General features: G+C 41.8%; 2 protein-coding genes across 3 annotated transcripts in view; one reads left to right on the forward strand and one right to left on the reverse strand.

The window, feature by feature from the left end:
- On the forward strand, positions 1–17,419 carry SERINC3 (serine incorporator 3). Of its 2 annotated transcripts, XM_081096760.1 has the most exons (10): positions 1–163; positions 2,735–2,896; positions 3,464–3,657; positions 5,538–5,617; positions 6,264–6,401; positions 9,547–9,716; positions 10,903–10,993; positions 12,469–12,649; positions 15,621–15,848; positions 16,486–17,419. In XM_081096760.1, exons 1-10 carry the CDS (start codon positions 125–127, stop codon positions 16,622–16,624), a joined length of 1,422 nt encoding a protein of 473 aa, XP_080952886.1. In that variant the 5' UTR covers positions 1–124; the 3' UTR covers positions 16,625–17,419. The 2 variants fall into 2 exon arrangements, with proteins under 2 accessions (XP_080952886.1, XP_080952887.1); XM_081096761.1 differs by lacking the exon at positions 6,264–6,401 and having other exon boundaries at positions 29–163.
- TTPAL (alpha tocopherol transfer protein like) overlaps positions 11,144–24,530 on the reverse strand; it is a 24,161-nt gene continuing 10,774 nt past the window's right edge. Inside the window, exon 6 of the mRNA XM_081096762.1 lies at positions 11,144–11,260. The gene's annotated coding sequence lies outside the window, so the exon portion shown is untranslated. The remainder of the gene's footprint in view (positions 11,261–24,530) is intronic.

Raw genomic sequence — 24,530 nt, forward strand, 5'->3', positions numbered from 1 at the left:
AATGACGCTGGCCGCGCGTTTCCGGCTTGAGAAACCTTGGTGTTTCTGAGGAGGCACCTCAACTGGCAGTAACCACGCGCAGCGAGAAGCCTCCGGATCCGCCGCTTCCATCGCCGGCGTCACCATGGGAGCTGTGCTGGGCGTCTGCTCCCTGGCCAGCTGGGTGAGTTCCTGGGCTGGTGTCTCGGTCTGACCTGTGATTTGGACGAGGGGGGGCGATAGTGAGCCCCGAGATCAGACCCGAACGGGCCTCGGCTGCACACGCCCGGGAATTGGAGGGACCGGCCCTGAGCTGCGGAGAGTATCCAAGGGTCCAGGCCAAAATCCGCGATCGGGAGCAGACGGCTCACTTTCCGCGTTTGATGAGCGCAGGAGGCCAGGCCGCCATTGTTTACAATTTCCGTTGCCCCGCCCCCAGGAGCCTTCCGGCCTCGGGGTTCAGCCGCCGCTGGAATAGGACCGAGGAATGAGCTCCCAAAGCAGGAGCTCTTGGGTTCATTTCGAAGCATCTTCTTAAGGTGGCGCCATTTAATTTGCGTGGTTTGAATCCTATTTTTATCCTGTAGCGCGGAATTTGCCAAAGCTACAGAGTGTGTGGCAGAGCTGTGGGTTTAACCGAGGCCTGTGCAGTTCTGGTGCAAGGGGAAGAAGGCCTTGTAGATTATTCAAAATTGGAAGCCACCGTCTGAACTTTGGGGACCTTGTGTAAGTCCCGTAAGACGAGGATAATAACTCCAGCATCTTCCGTCTGGAATGCTGTTGTGGGATACAGTTGAATCATTTTGTAGATTGTAAACTCCATGTTTTAAAAAGGGAATTTTAGGACCTATAGAACAGAATATGCGGAGTTCCCTCGTGTACTCACTTCAGAGGGACTGTCTGGGCTCATTCCTCTACCATTTCTTACGCCCACCTCCTCTCCCTCTCCCTCCCGTCCCCATGTTGAGCGTGGACTTATGAACCAGATCACGTTTGATACCGGGTTTCGGGTTGGATCCCCAGGAGGCAGTGATGATTCTCTCTCTCACTCCCTCCCCCTTCCTCTCTGAAATAAATAAAAATATATTTTTAAAAAGATTGTGGATCTTAAAAAGGGTAGGTTCCTTGAGAGCAGTGGCTTTCCAAGTTTTTTTTATTTTAACCCAAAGTAAATAAATTTTACATAGTTGAGTTAATACATCCATGTAGGCACAAGTTTCATGAAATCTTACCTTTACCATCTGCTGTACAATTTTTCTACCACATTAAAAAAAATTCTGGTCAGTTGATTTTTATAATCCACAAGTGGGTTAAACTCACTATTTATAAAATAGGGGAGTAAAAACTTTTCTTCCACCCTTGGTTGGTAGGTAGGTGTTAGGTTAGGTGGCTCAGGAGGCGGCGCAAGAAATAGAGTCCAGTGAATCAGAAAAGAAAGGAAAGGAAAAGGTTTATTCTGCGTCCCCGGGAGACCCACGTACCCCAAGGACAGGGCACGTGGATTCACGCCAACAGGGAGGGGGGCGCTTTTTTTATACTGCGGTTGGGTGAGGGGCGGGGACATGAGCTGAGGAATTCTCTGCTGCAGGGGATGGGCGGAATATTCAGGACAAAGTTCTTATCTGTGTGGGGGTATGTGAATTCAGGGAGAAGAAGCTGGTATCTGTGTCTGGCACCTTGATCTGTGAGAAATTCCAGGGGAAGTCCATTATCTTGTCATGTCTGCATGTATCCAATCCTGGGCTCTCTCCGACCTAACAGTAGGGACCTGTGACAAAAGACAGATTAGCAAGAGAAAGAAAGAGTTTATCTATGCTTGCAAAACCCACATTCACACACAGTTGCTCAGTGATGAACTCAAATTACTGGGTCTTATGGTAATTCTATGTTTAACTTTTTGAGGAATCTCCAGGTTATTATTTATGTATTTATTTTTATTGATTTTAGAGAGAGGAAGGAAGGGAGAGAGAGAAAAAAAACATCGATATGAGAGAGAAACATCTATCAGTTGCCTCCCATATGCAAACTGACTGGGAATTGAACCCACTAACTTTTGGTGTTCTGGAGGACACTCCAACCAACTGAGCCACACTGGCCATGTCTCCAGGTTACTCTTGAATAGAGCATAATGGCTCTTGCTATCATCTATAATAATAAAAGTGAAATATGCTAATTTGACTGGATGTCCTTCCCCATGAAGTCAGGCTGCAAGGGAAGCCGGTCCCGGGTGCCAGAGGGAAGCCGGTGCCGGCAGGCGGGGGAAGGAAGGCCTACTCTTGAATGAATTTTGTGCATTGGGCCTCTAGTTATTTATAAGGGCTTCCATGTAATGTTGCTTGTAATATCAAATTTGGTAACGAGGGTTCTTGGTAAATAGCAAGTGCAGTTAGGTGTATATTTTTCTCATTAAGATATGTTGTTTTTAAAGATAATATGATACCTGTGTGAATATAAATAAAATTTATTAGACGCTTACTATGTTTAGGTACTGTGTTGAGTGCTTATTTAATACAGTAATGTCTGAGGGAGGAAGATTCTGTTAGAGTCTATGTTACAGATGGAGAAAAAGGTTTGCTGAGATAAAGTGGCAGAAATAACATTGACTCCAGAACCCATACTTTTAACCACTTCCTCCCAGTTGTAATTCTCTGTTAGAACTGTCAAAGTCTGGCTTGCTTCGTTTTCTATTCTGGGATACCTATGTCAGGAAGGAGTCCACTGAAAGCTCTCAGATGGCCATATGTGCTTATTACAGGTTCCATGCCTTTGTGGTGGTGCATCGTGTTTGCTATGCGGTTGCTGTCCCAACAGTAAGAATTCCACTGTGACTCGCCTTATTTATGCTTCTATTCTCATCCTGGGCACTGTTGTATCCTGCATCATGCAAACGGAAGGGGTAAAAAATCAGCTGAAGAAGGTTAGTAGAAGTAACAGAACCCTTAATGTACTGATTATTTTTATATAATGCAAAATTTTAGTTGACATTAATATTCTTACTTATTTCTTCACTTACGAAAGTCAATCAAATTCATTGTAATTTGGGATATAGTCAAGATACAGAATATGAAGGGATTAGTCCTTTCCCAGAAATAAAGGAAGTTTAAGTGAACATCTTCAGGTTTTAGTCTAACAACCGAGAGAGGCAACAGATATTAAAAGGGTGGTCCTAAAACTTAAACATTTAAACTGATCCAGGCCTTTGAAAGGAGTGAGTTGTAGCATGAAAATTCCTGGGAAAATGGGAGATAACCTCATCAGTAGAGAAGCACAAAGAAGAGAGCACTGCACTTTTATTTCCAAATTGCAAGTTGTTTATACTCTCTGGTGACAAGGTTGTAAATGATTGGAAGACATGGAGAATAATCCCACAGGATGGTCTTGGAGTTGTTGAAGTAGTCAGTTTCTTAAATCCAAACTTTCCTATGGTGGGGTGGAATCTGTTTAAATGTGGGTGTTCCCATAACATTGACATTATTTTTTCCAGATTCCTGGATTCTGTGAAGGGGGATTTAAAATCAAGGTGGCCGATATAAAGGCTGATACAGATTGTAATGTGCAGGTCGGTTTCAAAGCTGTATATCGGATCAGTTTTGCCTTGGCCATCTTTTTCTTTGCCTTTTCTCTACTCATGTTAAAAGTGAAAACAAGTAAAGATCCCAGAGCAGCAATACACAATGGGTATGTACGATTTATTTATTATTACTTTGTTACATTATGGTGTGGACCTTCGCATTCAGCAGTTAATGTTGCCATTCTGATGGGAGCAGTAGAGTATGTAAATCAGTGGCCCGGGTGTGTGTCTGACCTATTGTGCATGTGAAATTGTTTCGGTATCATTTTCTTTCTTTTTTTTTTTTTTTATATATATATTTTATTGATTTTTCACAGAGAGGAAGGGAGAGAGATAGAAAGCTAGAAACATTGATGAGAGAGAAACATCGATCAGCTGCCTCCCTCACATCTCCCACTGGGGATGTGCCCGCAACCCAGGTACATGCCCTTGACCGGAATCGAACCTGGGACCTTTCAGTCCACAGGCCGACGCTCTATCCACTGAGCCAAACCGGTTTCGGCATTTTTTTTTTTTTTTCCGGTGTCATTTTCAATTGGAGACCTGTAGCATTGGAGGAGGTAGAAGGGATGAGGAGAGTCTTATCTTTATTTTCTGTTTTAAATATGTTTTTATTGATTTCAGAGATGGGAAGGGAGAGAGGGAGAGAGAGAGAAACATCAATGATGAGAGAGAATCATTGATCGGCTGCCTTTCTGCAGGCCCCTTACTGAGGATTGAATCTGCAAGCCCAGCATGTGCCCTGACCAGGAATCAAACTGACCTCCTGGTTGATGGGTTGGTGCTCAACCATTGAGCCACACCGGCTGGCTTATCTTTTTTTTTTTTTTTTTAATTAAGTCTTTATTGTTGAAGTATTACATGTGCCTCCCTTCCCCCCATTGATTGACTCCTTCTGTCCTCCGCCCCAGGCCTGTTGTTTCACGTTTCTAGATTTTATTGAACACCTGTGAAATAGTTCAAGCACTGTGCTAGATACCACATAAACAAAGATATTTATTTATTTTCCTTTCTATTGTTACAAGATAAGATGTGCATGTTATATTTAAACTAGAGGCCCAGTGCACGGGATTCGTGCACTAGTAGGGTCCCTAGTGGCTGCTGACCAGGTACTCCCTCCCTTCCCCCTGTCCGCCTGCCGCCACCGGCTGAAGCCTCCCTCCCTTCCCCCGGCCAGCCAGGCGCCCCCGGTCAAACTCCCGGAAGAACTCTGGTCAGGGGACAATTTGCATACTATGCTTTTATTATATAGGATAGTATTCAGAAAGATAAACAGTGGATATATTTGAGCTACTGATTTACTTACTCTGTTTCTTTCTATTCCTGGCCCCTAGTTCCCCTAATTCTCGTTTGAAGAGTAAAGGGAGTTTTGTAAACTTTATAAGTAAATTATCTCCTTTTTATAGATGCAATAACTAAATTTGAGAGAGGTTATATAAATTGCTTGAGATCTCAGCCAATGAGGTTGGAGCTGAGATTGAAACTCAGGTCTGTCCAGCTCCAAAGCCTGATTCTTTCCACTCTGCCATACAAGGAGTCTTTAAAGATCATGGACTAAAAGCCAGGTTTGGTCTTGGCTTTGCCAGTGATGAACTGTGTAATTGTGAGCAAGGCCCTTATATCCTATGTTGTAAAAGAAGGATTGGGAAACAACATTTCCCCACACCTAATAGTTAATTGCCCTATATTTGGCTAACATTGTTTATCTAGAACACTTCAGAATTCTAGAAAAAGCCCTATCCTTAAGTGCTAAAAGTAGGGAAACTAAGGGTACATGTTCCTCTTAATGTGAATGATCTGCTCCCTGTGCTGTTTATTCTTAAATTGTGTGAAGTACTGAATGAAGTAGCCTCTATCAAATGAAGATCTAAGTCAAGTCATGTTGGAAATGCTACGAAGGCTTTATTTTTGCATTTTAGAAATTCATTTTCTCACTATTAGGGTGAAAATTAGTATTTCATAAATGCCTTTTTAAATATTTTAATAGGTTTTGGTTCTTCAAAATTGCTGCCATTGTTGGTATCATGGTTGGATCTTTCTACATTCCTGGGGGTTATTTCACCACAGGTATGGCTCACTATTTAAACTATTAATTATAATATATACAGACTCTATATGATTAAGTTAAAACTATGTTTTCAGTATTGATTTTGCAGAACTGACACAGGAGGTGGTGTCCAATTATTTGACTTGGTACTAATATTAAGATATTAAGGCATTCAGGTCACTTCTCAGCTGTTCGGGAGCCATATGTTAATTGTTTGTCAATATTTTAACAGTCTATCTTCTTACTTGACAATACTCAGTTTATCAGAGAGCTTGTCACCATAAGGACTTATAACTCATGTGCTCTACCACCCCTGTCTTAGCCTCCTTCCTTAGCCTGCTACTATGGCATTGAGTGACATGTGGATTTCCACTTTGATTTTTTCCTCCCTGTAAAGGGAAAAGGCTTATAGTAGTATTTGGAATGTTAGATCCTAGGCTCCCTTTGGCACAAGATAAAACAAGTTTTAAAAGATCTGAAGCCCACAGAACACTCCTCAGACAATGCCTTTGATTTTGGAATTGGAGTTATCTTGCTGAACTGTTGGAGACAGAATATGTTTTTACCACCTATCTCTTACTTGAATTGAAATCTTTTTAGAATGTTAGCAACATTGTGAAATGTTACTTGTATGGTAAAGAATAACTTTGTTCTTTTGACTTGTAGTCTGGTTTTTTATTGGCATGCTTGGGGCCTTTATCTTCATTCTTATCCAGCTGGTGCTGTTGGTAGACATGGCTCACTCTATAAATGAATCATGTGTAAATCGAATGGAAGAAGGAAACCCAAGGTGCTGGTATGCTGGTAAGTATCTAACTCAACTATGAGAGCCACACTGCATTATGCTACATGAAACAGGGTGAACAAGAAAAACATCCATTTATTTAAATGTACAAACTTTCAGGGTCGAGCTGACTTAAAAACTATACTTTCCCATTGAGTTAATTCTGAATTATATGCATTACTGGAAGGGAGTAGCACAGATAATATAAATCATTGGATTCCCCCCAATTCATTTATTTTGAGATTTGTAATGTAACTACATGCATTTATATAAGGGGGGAATTGTTTACCTGGACAAGGGGACTCAGATGCATTCTGCATATGGGACATCTGCCAACATAGGCAGAAGAAAGTGAACAGTACTTACTGCTTTATTCAGAGTATGGCCCCACACCTCTTGTAAAATCCTTTTGGTGGAAAAAGGGTACTTAAAATTTTTAAGTTGGGAACATAATTTATAGCCTGTAAATAGGGGGGGGGGGGGGGGGGACTTGGGAACCCTTCACTTATTAGGAACAATGACCCAGCTGTATTTTAGTTTTAAAAATAATGGTTGAGATTGCTTGCCCTGACTCCACCTCACACACACCACCCCCCCCAATTATAAAATAATAGATGCTGTGTGTCAAGAACTTGAAAATCGAAAATTACCCAAAATCTAAGTCCCCAGTAATTATTATTCACTGTTAACATATTAGTCTACATGTATATCTTCTATGTATAGGAAAAAGTCATTGAAAAATGTATAATATGTTTGTGTCTTATTTATTTTTTAAATGTAATATATTTTCAAATAGTTTATAGTTTGACCATTTTAAAAACTTAAAAATAAGCTTGTTGTGAATGACCCATGTCCCACGTGGTTCAGGGTTCGGGATCTGGAGAAAGGGCCACACATAAATGAAAAAGACGAGATAAGAAATGATAATTTGGAAATTGGAGGGCCAGGTGAGAGCCCAATGCAAGAAGATGGACTCTGCCTCTGCTCAGGCCTCGCCATCCTTTTATTCAGTTTGGGATCCACCCATAGCCCTCAGGCCGGCAAGTTCCAGTAACAGACAGACTATCTTATCAGTAAGGATTTACATGACTATCTGGTGGGGAAGTTACTTCAGCTACCATTGTCTCCTCTAAACAGTGGGTGCATAGCTCTGACTTTTGCCAGGGCTCAAGGGTCATCAGCCTTCTGGGCTCCTTGTCCGCACCTCTCTGCTAGTGAAGATAATAGGTGGTTTCCCACAGCTTGTGAATAAGTTTGGCTACAGTACAGAAATAAATACCTAATAACATATTTCTGAGTACATTTCTGATTATTTCCTTAGAATAAATTCCCAGAAGTAGAAGAGTGAAAGGGTATGGATATTTTTAGCACATGCTATCAAATTGTTTAGTTTTCTTTTCATCTTATATAGTTAGGATGCTTCTTTTTAAATTGAAAAAAAAATAGTACCATTTTTACTATAAACACAGATGGTAAAATTTTATAAAGAATAAAACATGCAACTCTACCAACTTGCAACAACCCACTTTCCTCTCCAGATGTAACCACTGGAAGGTAGTAGCACAGATAATATAAACAGCACCAACTGGATAAGCATGAATTCAGTTATGTTTAAATGTAAATAGGTTTATACTATACATTGTTCTATGACTTACTCTTTTTTTTTTAATTTTGGTAACCTTTAATACAGAAAGTTTCTCTTTTATTTTTTAAATATATTTATTGATTTCAGAGAGGAAGGGAGAGTGAGAGAGATATAGAAACATCAATAATGAGAGAGAATCATTGATCGGCTGCCTCCTGCACATCCGCTACTGGGGACTGAGCCTGCAACCCAGGCATGTGCCCTTGGGCGAATCAACCGGGGACCCTTCAGTCCGCAGGCCGACGTTCTATCCACTGAACCAAACTGACTAGGGCTGCTCTTTTCACTTACTGTATGATGAATATTCTTTCCTATCAGTGAACATAGGTATGTGTTACTCATTTAACAGTTGCAATGGTATTCTAATCCATACAATTCCTGATGTTCCATGGCATGGTATACCATAATTCATTTAACCATTGCTCTGTTATTGGTCACTTAATCTGTAATGTCTATTTATTGCAGAAAAATATTTTTTTAAATTGTCTATCATTATGGATTGGGAATCCTGAAACTTTTCCTTCTTCCTGACTAATAAAATTTCTTTCTTTCTTTTTTATCTTTCTTTTTTTTTTTTTACCTATTTACTTCTGTTTTGTATAATTCATTTTGGATCACTCCAACTATAGGAGAGTTTAATAATGAATTGTAGATTTGCCCTACTTTGGAGAAACTAAAAGTAGAGAAATCTTGTATGTTCAGATAGAAAAGCATTAAGAACTCTGCTAGTAACCTAATGTATATCATTATTTTATAGTAACACTAGAGGCCCAGTGTATGAAATTCGTGCACTTGGGGATGGGGGTGTCCCTCAGCCCTACCTGTGCCCTCTCATAGTCCAGGAGCCCTGCGATCAATTGCCCCAAAGAGGTAGGCCCCACCTACCCAGCCAGGGCTTCGAGATGGATTGCCCCACAGAGGGAGGCCCCGCCCACCCGCCACAGCCCACTGGTCGGTGGCCTGGGCCTCCCTCTTTGGGGCGATCATGGAGCACCCTCGACTAATCGATCATCCCGCTGATGTGGTCATGTTGTGATAGGAAACAGGTTTATGTAGCCAGCGGCTACAGAGGAAAAATGACCACAAAAGATGCCTGTCTGTTCTGTTTAGTGCTAACACCATCCCTAGCACTGAGCTTGCTGTGAACTGGGACATTTTGAATGCTAAGAGATCTTTTAGGTTCCTAAGAAAAGCTTATAATGAACAATATTTTGTATTTAGTTAGAATTTACTCTGGTTAGAATGATCAGATGTCTGGTTTTTTAACCCATGAACTCAAGTTAGGTAATCCAGGAAGTGAATTCAGTTGTTTGGTGGATTTTGTAATTTAACATTGAGCCAACTCGAACACAATCTGAAACTTCAACCTTAGGGCTTCTGTCATTTCACTGTAAATTAGTAACCAACATAAAAGTGAAATAATGTCTCTTTATTTTTATACGGAGAAGAAAATTGGTCTTCATTTATAAAAGTTTGTTAGGATTGGGGATATTCATATTGTGGTTTTTTTTTCTTTTCAGTTTTACTATCTGTCACAAGCATCCTGTATATTGCTTCAATCCTCTTTGTCAGTTTGCTCTACATATACTATACCAAACCAGATGGCTGCACAGAGAACAAGTTCTTTATCAGTATTAATCTGATCCTTTGTGTTGTGGTTTCTATTATATCCATTCATCCAAAAATTCAGGTATGGTGGTTTTCTGCTTCTTCCTCCTGTGGGATTTTTAATTAATGCTAAACTTGAAACCTAGGTAACCTCCTATATGAATTTATGTCCAAATTAAACATTTTTCCATATTATGATAAAGTCTTCATAATTATAACTTAGTAATTATAAAAAGTGCCATTGAGTTGCCTGTAGTATAATTAAATGAGTAATTTTCTTATCATTTAAGAAAACCTAAGCAACTTGAGAATTTATAATTTCATAAGATTGTTTACAACTTGAATGATTTTTATGAATCATTAGCCAAGATATTTTAGGGGGATTAAACTAGAAAAAAGAATTGATTTTTAATACTTAAAAACAAAACTCATGCTCCTAAGTTTTATCACTTAAATAACATACTTTTAAAAATTAATGGAGTTTTATATATGAAACTAGAGGCCTGGTGCACGACATTCGTGCACTGGCGGCAGGGGGGTTGTCCCTCAGCCCAGCCTGCACCCTCTTATAGTCCGGGACCCCTCGGGGGATGTCCAACTGCTGGCTTAGGCCCACTCCCCATGCAGGAGCAGGCCTAAGCTGGCAGTCGGACATCCCCCAAGGTGTCCCTAGCCCTGCCATGGAGGTGGGAGTGGCTCCCGCCTCCGTCACTACACTCGCCAGCCGTGAACCCGGCTTCTGGCTGAGCAGCGCTCCCCCTGTGGGAGTGTACTGGCCACCAGGGGGCAGCTCCTATGTTGAGCGTCTGCCCCCTGGTGGTCAGTGCTTGTCATAGCGACTGGTCGTTCTGCCATTCGGTTGATTTGCATATTAGCTTTTTATTATATAGGATGTGAAAAGAACATCTAGACATCACCCCTCTTTAAAAATGAGGAAAGTGAAGTTCCAGAGAGATGATGGGTTACCCAGCTAGTTAGTGGCAAAGCTGAGTTTAGATTCCGCTACACTAAGAGACTAATAAATCGAAGCCTTTGTGTGATAAACAGGAATTTCCAGGATTATGAAATGCCTTGAGAACCAAGAATATATGCTTCCTCTTCCTGGGTTCTTTTTCAAGCTAGCTCAAACTGAAAGGTTACTTGTCATCTTTTCAACATCAGAAGGTTCTTAGTGAATAACAGTTCAGTGGATCCCAGAGAAGTACACCAAGTTTTAGAATGTCAGCCCTTGCAATCCCTGTAGCATTGTTTTCTTTTTGATTCTATAGGAACACCACCCTCGTTCTGGCCTCCTGCAGTCCTCCATCATCACACTCTACACCATATACCTTACATGGTCAGCCCTGACCAATGAGCCTGGTAAGAGAATGGCAATAACACATTCATCTGATGAAAGTAGGAAATTATTCCTTTGGTAGAGTAAAAAGTAAAGCTAGAGCAGATTCAAACAAATGAACAAACAGAAAACTGAAACTTCACTGGAAAGTATAATGTCACTGCAGATACTTGCCTTTCAGGTTTTATTCTCCATGTCTATTCATAGCTACTCCTCGCTGACAGTCTAAGGAACTGCAATCCTTTATGTTAGTCTTGGCTGTCGATTTCCAACCTTTATTTTTTGCCAACCTGACAAAAAAAAACACAATAGGTATAATTTTGATTGATTCTCACTGATGACTATAATGTTGGCTGTAGTCATTTTTTATTTGACAATCTAAGGGGAAAAAGATTAGTGCCCCTGACTAAATAGTCAGATTTTGCATGTTTTAAAAATTCTTGTGGTACACCAGTTGAAAATTGCTGTTCTAGGCTTTTCCCTGGACTAAGTCAAATTGGTTGAGAGCTAGAAAAGACAAGATTGTCTTGGCTCTTTGTAGAATTGTTTTAATTGTATTTTACTTTGGTGTTACGGGCTCTAGAGGAAAACAGCTGTAGGAAATCTTTTGTAGTTATTATAGAGTTGTTTCTCTTTTTTAAAAAATATTTTTAAGTTGATTTCAGAGAGAAAGGGAGAGGGAAAGAGAGATAGAAACATCAATGATGAGAGAGAATGATTGATTGGCTGCCTCCTGCATGCCCCCAACTGGAGATCGAGCCTGCAACCCGGGCATGTGCCCTGACCCGGAAATCGAATTGTGACTTCCTGGTTCATAGGTCGGTGCTCAACCACTGCGCCACACCAGTTGGGCAGTTATAGGGTTGTTTCTTAATAGAGTATTCTGTGGGTTCCTTTGAAAGGAAAACAATTATTGCAGAATCTCTAATAATGACTCAGCTTTTTTCAAAAAATATTTTTATTGATTTCAGAGAGGAAGAGGGAGGAAGAGAGAAACATCAATGATGAGAGATAATCATTGATCGGCTGCCTCCTACACACCCCACACTGGGGATCAAGCCCACAACCCAGGCATGTGCCCTGACCAGGAATGGAACCATGAACTCCTGGTTCATAGGTCGACGTTTAACCACTGAGCCACACCAGCCAGGCTCAACTTTTATTATATTCTTATGTCAGTATGTGACAACAAAATTAGGGGTAAACTCCTTATGCTCAAAGCCTTTGCATAATTGTAGAACCAAGAAAATTTATTAAATGTCAAAACCAGTAAAATCAGGATTGATGTTTGTGAAATTTGACAAATTATTCTTTTTTTTCCAAAACTAAGTCACTAATTGCAACACAGATATGTTGCTGACTGCTAAATTTCAAGTTCTTTTAAATATAGCATTCCCATGTTTTATGTCATGACTGCATGTGTAGCCATATCCTTCAAATCCTTTATAGGAACAGGATGGGTTGTCACTAAAGATAATAAAATATTTCCCATTTTCAGATCATTCCTGCAACCCAAGCCTATGGAGCATCATTACACACCTGACCGCACCAACCTTGGCTCCTGCAAATTCAACTGCTCTGGTCCCTACCTCTGCTCCACCAATGCAGAGTGGGCATCTTCTGGAGACGGGGAATTTTATTGGGCTGTTAACCTTAGTTTTGTGCCTTGTGTATTCTAGGTAAGTTTAAAAATACTTAGAACAAGATTCTCATGAAGGTAATATGGGTGAAGCAGCTTTTTTGCTTTCAAAAAGTATATGAGGAATTTTTTAGTAAAAGCCTAACTCTTCTTTATTAAAAGTCCTCGACTTGCCTCGGTTACCCATTTCTTAAAACTCATTAAATCCTCTCATCAAATAATTCTTCCCAATGTTACAAAGAGATACCTTCTCATTTGTTTAGGAGGAGAAACAAATCAGCTAGAGCAGTGGCTCTGAAAATAGGTTGGCTTATCTTTAAAAACTTCACATGCCCCAACCCAAGATCAAATCCATAACCTAGCTATGTGCCTTGACTAGGAATTGAACCTGCAACCTTTATGGTGTACAGCAGTGGTTCTCAACCTTCTGGCCCTTTATATCACTTTTAATATAATATATTAAAAATAAATTAGGGCCCTGACCAGTGTGGCTCCGTTGGTTGGGCGTCATCCATTGTACTGAAAGGTTGCTGGTTCAATTCCTGGTCAGGGCACATGGCCCAGTTGCAGGCTTGATCCCCAGTGTGGGGGTATGAGAGGCAGCTGATTGATGTATTGCCCTCACATCAATGTTTTTCTCCCTCTCCTTTCTCTCTCTAAAAATCAATAAAAATCTTTAAAAAAATACATAAATAAGGTAAATAAATTAGGAACATGCCATATAAATACACTTACTATTCTAAAATACAAATTTGTCATTATAATCTGGACAGCTTTCTATAACATTATGTGTAGATTTACCTGTTTTGTTTTGTTTTAATGATTGCTTAAAGTGGGGATTGGCAAACTGCAGCCCTAGTCTGCCTGCCTATTTTTGTTAATAGTTTCTGTGAAACACAGCTATACTCATTTGTTTTCAAATTTTTGTTTGTTTTTCTTTTGGCCTTTTCTTTTTTAAAGATAAAATTCACATACCGCAAAATTCACCCTTTAAAAACGTACAGTTCGGTAGTTTTTAGTATATTCAGAGTTGTGCAACCATCACCACAGTCAATTTTAACATTTTCCTTGCCTAGAAAGAAAACCCATGCTCATTAGCAGTCACTCCCCATTCCCCCTACCCTCCTGTCCCGGCAGACAGTCATCTCTTTTCTGTTTCTAGATTTGCTTTTCAGACATTTCATATGCGTGGAATCATACACTATATGGTCTTGTTACTGGCTTCTTTCACTTAGTATGTTTTCAAGGTTCATCCATGTTGTAGTATATGTCAGTCTTTAATTCCTTTCTGTTGCTGGAAATAATATTCATTGTGTGATAACACTACATTTCATTTATCTATCCATTCATCAATTGATGGACAGTTGGATGTTTTAAACCGGCTTATTTGTCTTTTTATTGTTTTTGTATATGGTTTGAGGTCTGGGGTCCAACTTCACTCTGTTGTATGTGGATATCCAGTTGTCCCAGACCATTTGTTGAAAAGACTATTCTTTCCCCATTGACTTGTCCTGGCATCCTTGTCAAAAATCAGTTGACCATAAATGTAATGGTTTATTTCTTGATTCATAATTCTACTTCATTGATATGTATGTCCATCCTTAAGCCAATACCACTTTTTTAATTACTGTTGCTTTGTAGTAAATTTTAAAATTGGGAAGTGTGAGTCATCCAAATTTGTGTGTTTTTTTTCAAGATTGTTTTGGCTCTCCTGAGTCCCTTGCATTTCCATGTAAATTTTAGGTTCAGCCTGTCAATTTCTGCCAAAAAATAAAAAAGGTAATTGGGATTTTGAAAGGGGTTGAGTTGAATCTGTACATGAACTTGGAGAGTATTATCATCTCAACAATATTAAGGCTTCTAGTCCATGAACATAGGATGTCTCATTTAGGTCTTTAATTTCTTTCAGTGGTTTATAGTTATTAGTATAGAAGTCTTAAATTTCTTTTGTTAAATTTTTTCCTAAATATTTTTTTTTTTGATGACATTGTAAATGAATTTTTTTCTTAATTTATCTTTGAGGTTGTTGATCGCTAATATATAGAAGTAGAATTAATTTTTGTATATTAATCTTGTATCCTGCAAGATTGTTTATTGATTCTAAGAGTGTGTATTCCTTAGTACTTTCCATATACAAGGTCATATCATCTGCCAATAGAGATCATTTTATATCTTCTTTTTCCAATCTGAATGCCTATTATCTTTTTCTTGCCTAATTGTTCTAGCTTGAATGAGAATATAGTATTTGTCTTGTTCCTGATCTTAGAAAAGCTTTTAGTCTTTCACTATTACAATTTTAGCACTGGGTTTTCCATAAACGCCCTTTATTATTTTGAGAAAATTTTCCTCTATTCCTAGTTGGAGTGCTTTTGTTATATTAAAAAGGATTTTGTCAAGTGCAGTATTTTATGTCTCTTGAGGTGATCATGTAGTTTTTGTCCTTTATTTATATGTATTTTGTTATTGAGTCATTTAACAAACTTTAATGAGCATCTGTTATGTGCCAGAAAGCATAGATGACTAAGGTCATTGTTGTTAAGGAGTTCTGTGAGTAGCAAGAAAGACAGGAATGGTAAGTGCTATGGCAGAGGGAAGCATAAAGAGCTGTGGGAATTTACCCCAGCCTGGTGATGGGGTGATGTCAGAGAAGGATTTCCAGGGGACATGGCACATGGCCAGAGAACTGAAGGATAAGTAAGTTATCTGGGAGAAGGTTGGAGGGTGGTACATTCTAAGATAGGAGAGGTATGTGTGAAGTCATGGAAGTAGACATTGAGAGCATAGTATGTTTGGGGAAACTCCTAAGCAGTTAAACCATCAAGTACTAACTGGTAAGAGTACTGTCTATCTTGTGATGGCAGGCACCAGTTCAGAACTTCAAGCAGGGCCTTTCAGCCCGTCAGGCCCCAAAGTAGGAGCAGTTCAGAAATAGCCTTCATGCATATAAGCCAATGGCAGCAGTTCATCTTCATGCCCATTTCTGATTTGTTTTCCTTGGCATCACTTTCTAGCTTCCGCACGTCTACCAATAGCCAGGTAAGTAAGCTGACCCTGTCAGGAAGTGAAAGCGTGATCCTCCGTGAAACAACTACCAACGGTGCCAGCGATGAAGAAGAGGGACAGCCTCGGCGGGCTATGGACAACGAGAAAGAGGGAGTTCAGTACAGCTACGCTATGTTCCACTTGATGCTCTGCCTGGCTTCCTTGTACATCATGATGACCGTGACTGGCTGGTACAGGTAGGAGGCTCAGACAACACAGATGGAAGATCACTTAGCCTCCTTGGGCCAACTGTAAACTCTCCATCCATTTTCCTGACGTTAGAATCCCCTTCTCTTACCTATATAACAGGTTGTGTTCGGTGCTGACTCTTTTCTGAAATACTTTTGACTTTTTCTCCTCTTGGATTTAAAATCCAGTTGGGATTCTTACAGGGCAGATTATGGGGAGCTCTACCAAACCTGAGTGCTTGAGAGAGACAATCATGACATAAAGCCAGTCTTTGTTCTCTAATTTTTCTCTGTGTCTAGAGAGAGTCATACAGAATATTCTGATCGAAGTAATGATTGGTAAGGAAGGAGAGTTTCATGGAGACCATTTCAATCTAGACTTTTACCAGTATCTAGAACAGCCAGATGTTCCCGTAGAACTTTGCCCAAAGATTAGGGCTCTTCATGCTGGCAAGAAGATAAAAGCCATTGGAGAAGTAGGGTTCCCTGCTCATAAAAACTAAAAGCAGTTTCCTCAGGTCCCTTCTGGAACCTTAGTAAGGATTAGTGTCAGCCAAGTTTCCCTGGAGAATTTCCTGGCTTTGTTTGGGGGGCTGCCCGATGCTGGTATCAGGCTCCTTTTCCTGACTTCCTTCTGTTTTCTTAGCCCTGATGCGGAGTTCCAGAATGTTACCAGCAAGTGGCCAGCTGTGTGGGTCAAGATCAGCTCCAGCTGGGTCTGCCTCCTCCTCTACGCCTGGACCCTCGTGGCTCCAGTTGTCCTCACCAATCGAGACTTCAGCTGAACCTCTGAGTGCCAGGGACACCACAGAAAGGCTCCCTTTGCTGAACGCCCTTGTACTTTTGCTTCAACTAAAATATTAAGTGAATGCTTTGCGAAGTTGACTATATCCAAGTGTATATCCCAAGGCAGGATTGAATATGATTGATACAGGATCTGAATTTTTTATTTACATGTACATTGTTTATTTTTAAGGATATAGTGCAAAGGGAACATTTTTGCCTTGTAAAGTGAACTACAGCTGTGCTGTGAAGAGAGTTCTTTATTAAGACCTGTAGGTTCCTACAACTTTGATTTAAAATAGAAAATAGAAAAATATTGGATATTTGAGGCCATCGTTAATATATTTCTATTGCAATATCCTTAAGGAGCAGGAAAAAAAAGTAATAATGTATTTCTATGACAGTTTTCCTCTGTGAAAGTCTTTACTTGTTGATACAAGCATTCTGTTCAGTCCGTAAACTCTTAGGAGGTATAGCATCGTAGTAATTGGGCGACGGAGTATGTGTGTGGGTCCTTCCCCAGAAGAGGGGTTGCTGATAGGGCTACTGCTTCTGCATCTTGAGACTTCCTTTTTTTTATACTACAACATTGACACTGCTCGATTCAAGTATGTGGCTTTGCCAGAACATTAATTTCAATAAATGCTTTGTAGGTTTGGTTAAAATGAGGACTCACTTAGGAAAAAACTGCCACTTTAGTCTATGTAATTATTTTGTTATGAGTATGTAAAAGTAAAATGCATGTGAATTTACTATATTTGCACTATAAGGTATTTGATTAAAATAGACTTACGCTTTTAAGGCCCTTTCTTTAACAGCTTTTATGAATTAGCAGCCATTCTGTATTTTTTAGACTTATATAGGCAGCCAGATTTACCAGCAGAATGCATCTATTCCTTCTAAAACTTAAGGGCTGGTGAGTAAAGTCTTGAACTCATTCAAAAAGTGTACCAATAGGTACCTTCTCCGGGCAAGATGCTTGGGTAGGTGAGAGGCAGGGGCAGGGACTGGCGGGAACCCTCCTGGAGAGGGAGCAGGCAAGGAGACAGAGGTCTTCAGGTTCTGGGATACAGCTTTAAGAATGACAGACACTCGCTCTACCATCTTGACTCACAGTTTCCAAGAGGGTGAAAATGAGCTGACAACTGGTACAATGTGGTGTGACTAGTCCTGTGACTTAGGAATTCAAAGGTGCCCAGGTGGGGGTGTCATGGTAGGCTTCCTGGAAAAAGTGACGTCTAAGCCAAGAATTGTTAGGAGTTAGCTAAGAGATGGGAAATGGGATGGCATTGCTGGAGAGTAGACGAGTCTGCATGTTAAAGGCAGGGAGATTTTTTAAAAAATATTTTATTGATTTTTTACAGAGAGGAAGGGAGAGGGACAGAGAGCCAGAAACATCAATGAGAGAGAAACATCGATCTGCTGCCTCCTGCACACCCCCCAGTGGGGATGTGCCCGCAACCAAGGTACATGCCCTCGACCGAATATAACCTAGGACCCCTCAGTCTGTAGGCCGACGCTCCATCCACTGAGCCAAACCGGTCACGGCAGGGAGATTTTTTAAGACTTGTTTAATAAAGCTGGACGGGGGAGAAATGGGCAGGGACTAGGTTAGGAAGGGCTTTATAAACCACACTAAAGAGTTTGGACCTTACGCTGAGGGCAGTGGGGAGCATATTCATAGTGGCATGAATAAATTGTGTCTTCATTCACTGTATACCTAGAGAATGGGTTTAGAGAGAGAAGACCAGGTAGTCCATGTAAGATTTGAAACAGAAGTAAACATGAGGAAGGAGAGAAATTGACAGCTCAGAGCTGCTTAGTAATTAAAATTTAAAAATTGACAGGTGATTAGATACGGGGGGAGAAGTAGATTCCTGAGTGATTCTGGTTTAAACACCTGGGTTTGATACGTACGTGAGGGGCAGGAAGAGGGTGTTAGAAGGATGGAGGTGTGGTCCCTTAAGAATGGCCAAGAGCATATGCTTGGAAGTCTGATTGGGTTTGCATCAGGTTTGCCATTTTCTCTTGTCAAACAGCTAATATTTATTGAGGATATACTAAGCTTTATGACCCTGGGTGATAACTATCTGCCTGAGCCTCACTGTTTTCTTTGTTTGAACAAAAGATAGTACCTAGTACATAAGATTGTTTAGAGAGTAAAGCTACTTTGTCAAGTGCTTAACCCACCTTAAGCACTCTGGTAGTAGCTGGTAATCTGAATATGGGCTAAAAAGCTACTGGACAATATTCAAAGTCATAGATTTTCAGCCAAAATCTAGTGCAGGCTAGATTTGAGGTGTTCTTACAGAATTAAACACAGGGAACATAGAGGGCATACACTCGGTTGGGGTGCAGGTATGGGGGGTAGGGAAGCAGGGCTTGATAATAGGAATTGTTGGAACCACCATCTTTTAAACCAGTGGTTAATGTTGGGGTACAGAGATAAGGTTGTAAAGGATTTGGGGGGCAGACAGGGCAGGTTTAGCCCTTTTCCAGTGTAAAGCAGATACCCCACTTTCCTTAACAGCAGGGCCACCCAGATTAAACCCATTAAAGGTCCTAAACTTCAGAAACATGGTACACCTCCCTCCCCCACCTTATATAATTCAAAATAAAAGCAATACTAAACTGTAACATAGGTTTAATAAAGTCCAATAAAGTTTTTAAATTTTTTATCACGATAGAAACTTTGATATTTAATTTAAAAAAACAAATTTTCTTTAAAAATTAGGGGGCAGTGTCCCTGCTGTGCATGGTTTTAAGTTGGAAGCCCAATAGTTTAGCCAAGATTGAAGTGATGACACACGTGAGTGCTGAATCACAAACAAGCATAGACATCGGCATCTTGCCTAAGCCCAGGGTCAGACTGTGAAGCGGGGGTATTCTGAATCGTCAGACCTCATGGTGTCATCTCACCCCGATGCCCTGGCTTTGAGGTCCGCAGTATGCTGTAGGGATGCATCAAAGGCAACATCTGTGAGACCTAGATACATCTGGGAGAAAGCTTGTAGGCCCATCCTGGCTATTTACTTTCTAGGTGGTTGTTACAAGGTACTCATTTCGCTGGGAAATAACTTTCTCTTGACAACCAAAGGTACTGCCAAAGAATGACCATGGACCTGGTTGTCAGTGCTTTTGATGTTCTGGACCCAATCCTAACTCAGGCTTAATTTAAACCAGGACAGCTTTTTGGTCCAAGTTCTTGGCTGTATTTTTCTTTTTACACATTAAGCTAAAATGAGTATTCAATAATATGAGTCATGCATTTGATTTTTGCAGATGGATGGCAGGTACCAGGCTTGTGCTTACTAACGGGAGCAGCACTTCATCTCTTTACTCCTTTGTGTTGGTCTTTTGTATCCATCGTGTTACCTACTCAGCGATGTTCTAAGTCCTGCTGGGTGACTCACCAGGCGATGCCTGTAACCTCGGGTGAAGAACAGTCATGACTACCACATAAATACCTACATGTACCAAGCAATGAACAGGCATTGTCCACACCCCTGCAAGGTGGTGGTGATTCTCTCTTTTCCAGGTCAAACCAATACTTAGAGAACTTAGTGATCCGCCCTCAGTTACACAGAAACAAACCCCAGGCTGACTTCGTTTTCTTCAGTTTAGGCCCCACTGTCCCTTGGCCTACTAGGATGTAGGAGACAAGATAAACTAGAGACTGCTTGGACCCACAGGGGAGTCAGCTGGCTCTCTAAGCGTACCCATCATTAGTAAAGGAAAGCTAGTAATCCGCTAAGGCAGCAGCTAGTATTTTACTAGGTCACTGGATCCCTAATGGCTGGCACCTTATCAGGTAAGAGGGTGAACATTTAGTTAAAAACATTTTTTCCCCAGTAAAGTAGCACCTTAAATGATTTTATTACTCAGCTATAAATGCAATAATGTGAAACATTTGCTGCCATTTATTATAGGAATGCCAAACCAGTTCTATGTAAAGAGTGGGCAGTAGGGAAACTAAGGTATTTTAGGAAAGAAACAAGAAAAGGCTGCCTCATAACATAGACAGTAACTCCAGTGGCTTATAAAGTGCGTCCTAACTACCTTGTAGCACTGCTATCAGGTGAGAAGGGAGGAGCCATTAGCTCCATTTTTCCAGATGTGAGGAACAGACTGAGCTTAAGCTCCACAGGCTCCTCCGGGAAGGCTGACCGGAAGAGCGATGGTGCAATGTGAGTACTTACCTGTCGAGTCATCAGAAGCCAACAGAGAATGTACGGACCTCCTGCAGGAGTGTTTCTCAGCTGAGTCATCACCAACACACAAGGCCCACCGTAGGGCCTGGGCTTTGTCTCTGGGGCAGAGTGCGCGCTCCTCTACAGAAACAAGTGGGACAGGCAGAGGAATGGCTCAGCATGCAGAGGCCATTGACCAGGCCGTACCCGTTACCTCCCAAGGAGTCTGGGTTTCCTTGTAGGAGCTTCTAGAATAATGTGTTCCTCACGCTAAAAGTTCCTCCCTTTTGTGTTCCGTGCGTGGGCTGACAATAAGAATAAAAGAGAAGTGCACAGCCTAGCACCATCAGGAGAAAATAGTGGGCTGACTGCCTGGCTTTGAATCCCAGTTGTACTGGAATAGCTGTGTGTCCTCGGGCAAAATGCTCAACTTGTGTCTCACGTATCCCACAGGGGCAGTAATTCCGCTTCACTAAGGGTGCCTGACAATTAAATGAGATTATCTGTGAAGGACACCATCATGCTCAGCCCACTTGAGCTCTCAGGAACTGTTCGCTGTCACTAGAAGGATTCAGGGCTGGTCCAGAAAGTATATCTGGGCCTTGAGAACCAAAAAACGTGCACACTGCACCACTGGGCATCCGTGGTGTCTCCTAGTTGCACGTCATCTCCAGCGCAGCAGCCCTGCGTCTGTAGGACACACTGCTGTCAGTGCCCTCCTGCCTCCGCTGCAGGGAGGCTCTGCCGGGCCTGCACACCAGGAATAGCAAAGCTTCAGAACTGTAATCCAAGCTGCCATTGTCACAAAGGGACTCCACACACATTCGTTCTTACAGGGATTTTTATTGTTGGAGACTCAGTCATGCATACTAAAATTACATGTTTTCACCACTTCGACTTAGAAAATGCACTAGAAAAATAAACTTTTGGTCAAAACAAACACCGAAGGAGATGAGTCCACCACCATGTGTCCCTATACTCAAAGCCAAACTGAATTTCAGTTTGAAGTGAGGAATGTGACCAGTGGCTGAACAGTGCCCCAGTCTGGTCAGAAAGAGCCCACCTCCCACCCAGCAGAATGGTGTCAGAGGCTGTTGGCCCCAGAAAAGTTTCAAGTATTTCACTTGTAACAGGTCCCACCTGATGTGCCAGGAGGTGAGGCACATCTGCAAGAACCCCCGAGGGCAGCTGACTGGCTGTCCAGCTGAACCCGTGGCCCAGTGAGATGGAAGGAAAGCAGCGAATTGGCAAACAGTAAATTCATCACTAGCATCTTCATCCACAAATCACACCGGGCTTCCATGGAGCAAATGCTAGGAGGAGTATCTGACTGATGATGTCTGCTCCTTGCATTTCAAGCAAGCCATTTTTCTGAGTCCAGAAAGCAGACAGAAAATGACTTGAAATTCACAAAATTAACAGATCCCAGTACCCAGGGGAGGAGTGGAGTGCGAGAACGGCCGTCACTCCCAAACAGTCACAATGTTTGGCATCTCCACACCCTTCATGCCACAGGACAGCTACACTTACACATTAGCTATCATTTTACTTCCTAAATGAAAGAGCTTTCAAAGGAAAACCTTAAGAGCTGAAAACTTCAAAGTGAGATATTATAATAATGCCACAGGGTACCACAACTTCTGCCTACCCAAATGGAAAAATAATCCCATGACCGGTCTGAGAATGAGATGGCATTTAAAGAAACTGCCCACCAGGGAGAATTCTGAGAGGCTCAATGTCTCACAGGAAGTTAGGGGGAAATTCTCTTATTACCCTGCTACTTTTTGGCCAAAAAGAAAAATGTATCTTGTAAGCTAAAGTGTCTATAAACCTGAGGACAGGTGACTCCCTGGAAAGCAGGATGAAACATGAGGGAGCTAAAGCCACCTTCACCAAGAACAAATACGAGGAAGCCAGGACAGCACTTCTGGCTGTTTCTGTAGATTTCAGCCTCTCATGAAGGCAGAATGGGATTCCAGGAAGAGACACACTTTTGTGGAGCAGTATGGGGGAAGGAGGAAGAAAACCCCCATATTACCTAAACCTACATTTGCAAGTTTTAGGTACTTCCTGAATGACCCAGCTGGGGGCGGGAGTGAGGGGCAGGATGATGGATGCTGGGAACGGAGGTTTCAGAGTCAGGGTGTGATCCCTTTTAGTACAGAATGATTCAGGGGTGCGCAGTGGCTCACCCAAAACCACACACCAAGGTACAGCTGGAACTCGGGTCTCCTGATGTACTCTTTTCCCTTCCCTACACTGCACACTGCCTTGAATTGTGGGGAAAGTTCATTCTCGGGAGCCTGTGGAATGGGCTGGAGTGTCTTCCTAAAGGAAAGCACTCCCCGTTCCCCGTTCCCCGCTGTTCACTGCTGCGCGGTCTGTGTGCCTCCACTAATGAGTGTGGCTCCCTGTGTGCTCCCTTGATCATGCCCATCCCCCTGCCGGGGAACTGGAAATGCTGGTGAAGCCGAACACAGGCTGCCTTGATCTTCACCCAGGGAGGTCCTGGTTTCGCAGCTTGGCTCAAACTCCTCAGGTGCCAAAACTATCAGATCCCTCTTTTGAGCCAAAACAAAGCAGCAGCTCTAGAAGGCAGGCAGACAAACCCTGGCTCTGACTCCTTTCAGAAGCTGAAACAGCTCCTGGGCTCAATTACAAAGGCCTGAACAGCATCCTTCCTGGTCTCTGAGATGCTTCTCTAGGTGAGCTTGGCCACTCCTACTGAAGTCACCTAGACAAAGGCAATGGGATGGAATGCAGTTTCAACCTTGGAAACTTGGTGGGGCTGAGCAACTCATTTCTCTCTGTCTAGCTGTTCCCCCACCCCCCTTTTAAAAAAAATCTCTTTGGGAACTAGGAAAGCCTCTAACCAATTTTCCCATCCAGGCAGATGGGTCCTGAACCTCTACCTACATTAGCCACCCCACTTGTCCTGTTTAGATCTTTTCAGCAATGCTGGTCACACCATCACTGTCAGACGGAACTAGAGGCAGCCGGGGGTGTGCATTTTGACACTTTCAGCTAAGCCAGGTCCTAGAGGATCCAGGGTTAGTATCTATGGTGAAAAGAACTTTCCCTAGAATTGGCACTAATGAGGTACATAACTTCTACCAACAACTTCTCCAGACTTTTAAAGTGCTATAAAGATGAACAGCTTATTTGCAAGAGACTGGCCTTTGAATTTCGGTGCACTGTTCACTTCCACCTTGCCTGGTGGCCTAATAAGTGCACAGAGAAGTCACACACACAACACATAGTACTTGTTACTTTAACATCATCGTTTACATGGAATGAATAGGAAAGGAAATAGGTCAAAAGCCACGAGATGAACCACTAATATGACGCCTGGGCAAAGGCTAAATTCTTGACAGGATGAGTCTAAAGTATTGAAATGCAGAACAAACACCCAGCTTGGCTGGACAGACTAAAGTGTGCCCACCCACAACAAAGAGAGAAATTCCGTGGGTTTGGGAGGGCAGGGGCCATCAGAAGTGACCCAGCAATAACCTGCCCCTTAATTCATTTCCAGAGACCAAAATTTCAGAATCCCAAGTAACTTAACCATTCCCTGCTGCCAGCTTTACAATATACCACCAGAATCTCAGGGATGGGATTCATACAAGATCCTGGTCATCTCACCTGCCTGCCCTCACAAAAGCCATTCAGTTTAACCCTCACTACGAAAAGGAGGGTGGTGTCACCGAGTTCCAGGACG

Source organism: Myotis nattereri, assembly GCF_964212035.1.
Source record: "Myotis nattereri genome assembly, chromosome: 8".
Taxonomy (NCBI): Eukaryota; Metazoa; Chordata; class Mammalia; order Chiroptera; family Vespertilionidae; genus Myotis; species Myotis nattereri.